Source organism: Dermacentor silvarum, chromosome 4 (genome assembly GCF_013339745.2).
Source record: "Dermacentor silvarum isolate Dsil-2018 chromosome 4, BIME_Dsil_1.4, whole genome shotgun sequence".
In the NCBI taxonomy this organism is placed as follows: domain Eukaryota; kingdom Metazoa; phylum Arthropoda; class Arachnida; order Ixodida; family Ixodidae; genus Dermacentor; species Dermacentor silvarum.
In genome coordinates this window covers 27,614,827-27,622,241 of record NC_051157.2, presented here as the reverse complement: position 1 = coordinate 27,622,241, position 7,415 = coordinate 27,614,827, and the positions used below count along the sequence as shown (strand labels likewise).

General features: G+C 46.3%; 1 protein-coding gene across 1 annotated transcript in view; it reads left to right on the top strand.

Annotated features, from left to right (window-relative positions):
* Window positions 1-2,369: 2,369 nt before the first annotated feature.
* LOC119448420 (cholecystokinin receptor) overlaps window positions 2,370-7,415 on the top strand; it is a 45,019-nt gene continuing 39,973 nt past the window's right edge. Inside the window, exon 1 of the mRNA XM_037711732.1 lies at window positions 2,370-2,577. Coding sequence (XP_037567660.1) covers window positions 2,370-2,577 — 208 coding nt within the window. The remainder of the gene's footprint in view (window positions 2,578-7,415) is intronic.

Genomic DNA, 7,415 nt, shown 5'->3' with positions numbered 1-7,415 from the left:
TCAAAAAATTTTGCATACTACCACTTTGTGACGTCGCAGCAACTTAACAGAACGCGTTTCAAACAAAGATCTCCGATCGCGCCCTTGGCTGAGGAAACGTTGGTTGCATTGACACGGAAGATGTGGTGGCTAGGCGACAAAAGTTGTCTTGTCAGTCATACGATCTGAATTTACTGGTACATCGTTCTGTACACCTTTTTCATTATTTATTTTATTTCAAACATTCTTTCCATCACTTTAGCACATCACGGTAGGTAGGTTCATGCCTCACCTCGTTTTGGGCCTGCTTTAATAAATTATCATGTCGACGCCATCGTTGTCTTCTTGCTGCTGTCGTGCCACCCGCACTAGATACGCTAATACATTTAATAACGCTCAACAGAACCACAAACTAAGCTGTATATTATGTTACCTTTAAAATGAAATTAACGCTTATCGGGACACCATAAAAAACATTTGCCGAAGGCCTTGACAAGGCGAACCCATCTGTGACACTCCTTGATGCAAAGTGACAAAGTAATCACAGGGCGGCAAGAAAAAGTAGGGACATTATGCACATTCCATAAGCTGGCTCTGACGTACGTGCATTACAAAAAAAGAAAAATAATTAAGATGATTTACAGCCTGTTATCAATATCTGGAACTCATATAAGGTACTTAGAGACATCAAATATTCCCTGAAACAAGCAATCAAAGTAAATGCATTTCTCAGGAAGCCATGTTTTGCAAGTTCCCGGCATGTTGTAATTTATGTTGTTACGGCGCAACCAAAAGTTGCGCCAGTCGGAAGAAGACGATTTCACGTGTAGAGGTAGAATCGGTCTCGCCAGCCATCTTGTTTATGTATCGTTGCCTCTCTTCTTTATATTGTAAAGGCACCTGTATATGCGAGTTCCGCAATGTAACAATATTTTAAGCTGAGCGTTCACCAAAGGACAGCAAATATGTTGAAAAAACGTAACCTGTTGTGCACTTCTTTGAATCAGGTACATAATTACAGAGTGGTAATTTTCCAGATTAGGGACTTGGCAGTTTATCTTGGCAGTAGTTGTTCTTTTCATCAATATGAAGGTTATGCATTATGTAGAACATCTACTTTTTTTTTAACCGCTGTGAAGCTGCCCTGTGTATGAGGTGGCCAGGTTCCCCTCAAGCTGCTACTTGCAGCTTTTTCGCCTGGTCATTCTCGCAACCTTCTTGGTGTTGCAGAATAAATTCAATTCAATTCAATTCAATATTTCATGAGCGGTCTGATTTTCTCGCATTTTCTCCATAGGGAACTTGGCGTGTAGAAAAGCATAGGTGTGCTGCTTTTCAAGGCAACTAACGAAGAGTGCCTCTGTTTCGGTTTACTTTTGATTCGTATAACAGTGATTCCTGCAGTGCGTCTAATTTGCATTCTTTTATTTTTTTTCCTTTTGCTCGTCTTGATTCCACGTTCCCTCATAAACACCGCCAGAAGCATGCGTATTGAGAGTCGTGCAGTCGGGTGCAGGGTGGTTCTCACCAGAAGTAGTTCTGTTACCCGTTTCGTTTTTCTGGCTTTGTGTCTTCTGCAGGAACAAGTTCTAGTGAGAGTACTGCTACGAAAGAATTGGCGGAGAAAAACATAGTTTCATAATGTGAAGTTAGAGATGTTTACCTTGTGCGTGTGTGCACGTGCGATGCGGAAGCTCCCGCTATTTCGGCGCATTCAGAAACCCTTAGAGTATCCGACCGACCGACCGACCGACCGACCGACCGACCGACCGACCGACCGACCGACCGACCGACCGACCGACCGACCGACCGACCGACCGACCGACCGACCGACCGACCGACCGACCGACCGACCGACTGACCGACTCATTAGAAATGTTGGCAACTTTTGTCGCGGGCTTCTGCATGTTTCTTTTCCATTAGATTGTATTACCTCAAGAAGCTGCACGTTCATTTACCAAGTCTAGAAAGAAACGCAGACGAATACATACATGCACCGCTTCGAAAAAGTAAGCTTTCGCAAATAACATATAAAGGCTTGCTTTTCCACCGTTCTATGAAGTCTGCTTTTCGAGACTTAGTCCGCTATAGACCGTGCCTGAAACTGATTTTGCCGACAACGAAACCGACGTAAGCGCCGCCTCGAGCTCAAGACGTCCCGTTCTCTTGCTTGTCAATACAATGTTAGATATAGCGACACCGCAACAATTCATTTCGTTGTGTATCAGCAGTTCTCTGCTGCCTAAATGTCATATATTGGCCACTAACAACTAGTTTTACTTGTATAGAGACGACTGATTGATTGATTCGATTGATTGATTGATTGATTGATTGATCTCTCTTTTTTTTTTCTCTATTCCTCCTTTTGATCGCATGTCTTCGGCCTTACCATGGCAGCGGTGTCTGTCTCGGTGTCGGTGTGGACGCTGGTGTCGATCTCACTGGAGCGCTTCTTCGCCATCGTGCGCCCTCTGCAGTCCCGGCGCTGGCAGACCATATCGCACGCCTACCGCGTCATCGCCGTCGTCTGGGCACTCTCGCTTGTTCACGTGGCACCCATCGCCGTGCTAAGCCAACTCATACCCACGAGGACGGCAGGTACGTCTCTTCGTTCGCCGCTTCCGCTAACGCTCTCTTCGTTCGGTGACTATCTATGAGAGTTTAACATTTGGCGCTCAATTCACAACGATTTTCATTCGCACGGCTTCTTTGTCATCGGCCAGCCACTTTCACTAATACGGGTGTCACACGGGGCTCTTTCGATCACCGTGGAGCCCGATCGGGATAGAATTTCTCGGTCGCGACTACCTCTTACACGCCGGCTCGGGGAGGGAGCCAATCATGGCCGAGAAATTCTAACCCGATCGGGCTCGATCATGATGGAAAGCGGCCATGTGACACCGGTATAAGATATTTTATTGCGATAGCAATTATATGGACACTCAAAAGCAGATTTCTGCCGTCGGCGTCGCCGTCGCCGTCGCCGTGAGGTTCCGTATGACGTCAATGGAGATGAAATCGTCGCCGCGCGCCGAACGCTGTATGTGCGAGTGAAAGGGCGCGAGGGACGCGCGCTTTCACGGGGAGTGAACGCACGGCGGAGAACAAACGCGCGTTCTGCGCTGTGCTCCCTTAAGGGCTGCAGAAGTAGGCGTCTCTTTCCTCCTCTACAATCACCATATATGTAGAGCAAACGTGCCTTCTTCCGACGCGCGAAAGCCCGTGGGGGAGGGGGGGGAGGGGGAGGGAAGGGAGGCGACGTTTAGCTGCGGCACCAAGTGCCTATTTATATCAGAGGCTCCGGCAACAGTCACCAACGCCGCAGGCATTTTGAGCGAACGCGGGCAAAACGCCGACGGCGTCGACAACAGTTCTGCGTGTTGCCGGTGCTGCTGCATGTCCAAGTTTATACAGCCGATAAAGCTGCTATCATTACTCCGTATAGCTCTCTTCAAATTTGCTATCGCAATTGATGCTTCGCCTTTCAGGTGAAACTGCGACAACTTTTTTACGGGGATGAATATTCCCAACGGCGTACTTACAGAAGGAGTGCGGAGCGCTATAACATAGCAGCCAGGGCTAATAATAGTTGGCTTGCGAACTTTCACTCCGTGCAATGATCAACTTATTTTGGTGGATGGGCGAAGAATCGTGAGTTAGCAAGGGTAAAACATTTTTTAAATGAATATAAAGTTAAACGATATAACCTGGAGTCCCAAAATCAAAGAACGATGCAAATATGCGTTGAATAATAACTAAATAAATATTACTGTAAGGAGGCAAAGCAAACCAGTAAGGCATGTGTTGACAGCTGGCGTAGCACAAGGAAAGCTAGGAAACGGGCGGCGAGTAGCAGCGCAGATCGTGCCCGAGAGGCTGCCCGTAAGCGGCGGGCTAGACAGGAAGGCGGGTGCCGCGAAGCGGAGAATGCGGCAAAGCGACGCAGTTACCACGCCAGTAAATTGGACGAGCACAAGTGTGTGTATGCGAAATTACAGAAAGACTTTCTGGACAGGCATTTCGGATTCAGTTGTGCGGTGTGCGACAGACCGTGGTTGGAGAACGATTTCATGGTGATTGGTAACATTCGAGATATCGCGAAGCGTGAACGTGATGCGGTTTTGACCCCAGCTTCTGACTTAGCCAGCTGCTCGGTTTGGCTGCGCCGAGGTAGCGCTAATGGCCATAGCACGCATCGATCATTTGGTGTGACAGGTGGATGCTAACAAGCCACCTGCTGCGTTTCCGCGCTTGAGCAAAGAACCGAATAGGCAGTTAGTATGTTGCGTGAACTGGTATAGGGAGGGCGCGTGTAGTGCGTACTGCCGAACAGCAGCTCCTCTGGCAGCCCACATTCACTGAGCGCAATGGATGCGATTTTTCTTTCTTGAGCATTTTCATCTGAGACAATTTAGTAATAACGAAAAGCACCCTTCTCCTATACGGAATGTACATGGACCATGGTCCACGAGTCAACTCAAAGAAAAAACTAACGGTTCTTTCAAGAACGATTCCAGAATGCCAGGAGTTTCCATAAGTATTCGTGACAAGTGGTATTGTGGAGCAATGTGTGCACTAGTCGATTTTATAATCTTCACTGTGCGCTGAATTAAAACAGCGATGGATTTCTACCTTCCATCGATGCTAGTGCATGAAGGGCTTAGGCAATCACTGTCAAAAACTTACAAAAAATATCCTGTATTTGAGCAGTGACATGTACACAAGTACTCATTTAGGTAAATCTACGTCGTGGTGACCATATCTTATTTCAGCTATAGTTATATTTGCTTAATTATTTATCTTTCTTGTCGGTAGAACAAATATAAATCCAGAAGCCGAAGTTTTATATACAATAATCTCTCCGCATCAATCGATTTGTAAAAGAAGAGAACGGATGTCCAAAATGAGCGCGTGGTGATGTGTGGAACAAAATAGGGAAAGGAAATCTGAGGACAATTTATTCGTATGTGTTGTCGAGGCCAGAAAAGCGACGCTGTCAAAGCGTCATACTAGAATTTACTAGCCATACGCTGGAGCAATGGCCATAAAACGACCTTGTAAAATGTTCCCGTTGCCAAAAGCACTTCATTATTCGGTCTCTATACTCTGTGGTTGATAGTACCATTACCACGTATACTGGGCTAACTAGAGACTAAAGCAAGAGGGCCCTCTCGTGAAACGTTCGCTGCGTGATTGGCAAAGGTCCTATTCAATCAAGACGAAAAGTACTATTGTCCTGAAGTCTCATGATTTTTTTCCCAAGTCGTACGCTTTAACACAAATTATTTCACTGAAAAAAAGAAGAAAAGGCCCCAACTTATGTGAACTTGATTTTTTTTTTCACGAGAGATTGCGCTACCGCGGTGGCGACAGAAAACAAACGCGGTTTCATGAACCCAGTGCTGTTCAGACAGGCGCTTTACTTTTCGTGCTCATGGTGTGGCACGATAAAATTTGTCAGGTAAATTAATAACCGTTGCTGCAGGGAACTTCAGAAAAGTAGCAGGAAATACGCGTGACGCCAGCTCGATCACGCAGGTTTTTGTTCAAGCTCGTCCACCGCCTATTGACGTGTTTATTTTCAAGGTTAGGCAAGATGTGCATCGCGAAAGGGGTTCTGCGCAACTACCCTTGTCATCCTAGACAACAAGCTCATTATATTAAACAGGGTGAAGCAAGAGTGGGCGAGGCAGTTCGATTGCATGGATGTTCAACTCACACGTAATCACTGGCAAAAAATCATGCTCGATATTTCATTACAAAAGAAAGTCAAATTAAAAAAAGAAAGTTATATTAAAGGCAATGAACAGTCAGTATAAACCAAACTAAGCGTCAGTAAAGATTTCAATAACGCGTCAATAAAGAGACGCATTAATGAAATAAACAGAGACCACTTTACTTAAATGCAGAGACGTTTGCTGGCGTAGATGTATCTGTGTATGCATGCTACTCCGCAAGCAAGTAGAAGAGGGGAGAGAAAGACCCGGAATAATAAGAGCAGATGAAAGTAAAAAAGTGGCATAAATTAACAGCACGTTTACGTATTGATTTGGCTTTTTATTTATTTATTTTTTATTTCAAAATACCTTACAGAACCCATGAGGAGCATTGAGTAAGGGGGGCATCACTGCAAGACACTTTTACACGTTTTGAGTCCTACCTCTCTGAATATATGAGTCATATTGACTACACTGCTTGTTTTGCATACAATTGTACATTGTCCGAATAACTGCTTGAGTTTTGAGAGGAAACCAATGTATTGAAGGTGATGCAACAGGAAATCGAGTGCTTGACGTCGCGTTGATGGAGGGTGCCGAGGACCTAATAAAGCCCCATTTACGCTACAGCGCATAGCTTAGGGCGAAAGACACGAAGCAGACGACACAGTTCGTGAACGTGACACAATATATTTCGTTTGTCATTTCTTTCCTTCTCTAAGAAATGTGGCTATACCATATTTTACAGTACAGCATATTCTAACACTATATTTGTTATCTGAACAAATTCCGACTCTATTAATCTGAATCAACGTCCAGCTTTCCTTTTTGTGGCTGTGTAAACGCTTCCAACTTGCACAAGTCAAGTTTCAAGTGAAGTTTATTTACTACGTGTTCTGAGTACAGTGTTCAAGGCCACTCTTGCTAGGGGGCCATCACCAGGCACTAACAGCAGCGAACATAACGTACAGGAAAATACGTGCCGGAAAATGTTAAGTTTGTTTAGTACAAATAAGCACATCAGATATTCTTGGTAGAGCACTGCACGGGCTCGGGCTTACCCAAAAGCCCGGGTCCGGCCCGGCCCGTGGGCCGGGCCGGGCCGGGTAGAACAGTTTTTTCACGGGCTCGGGCCGGCCTCGGACACGGCGTGTGCTTTTTGATCCGGGCCCGGGCCGGTCTCGGGTTTTTTGACACGGGCCCGGGCCGGGCTCGGGCTTTCTGGTGGTGTGCATGTGACGTGCAGCGAGTTATTCTCGGGCGTCTCAACTCTGAAAAACATTATTTTTTGGTCTCGGGCCGGGTTCGGGCCGGTTTCGAGTCGGGCTCGGGCCGGGCTCGGGCCTAAGGTAAAGGGGTGGCGGGCCGGGCCGGGCGGGTAACTTAGATTATTTCCGGGCCCGGGCCGGGCCCGGGCTGAAAAAATCGGCCCGTGCAGTGCTCTAATTCTTGGTACTTATCTGATTCCCTGCACATGAATGCATTTACATGCATGTACATATTACCGGCACATTCGAACACGTAAGCATGCACAATGGTTTTCTGTAATTGAGCAACTAGCAAGTAAGACAAATACTGACACATCGATGAGATGTAACGTATTTATCATTAAAACACAGCGTGTAGTACATCGCCGGACGAAAGGGCTCAGACAGCTGCGCCTGCGAACACCAGGAGGCACGCACTGTACAGCCCACTCATGCGCCCTATAGAGCATTC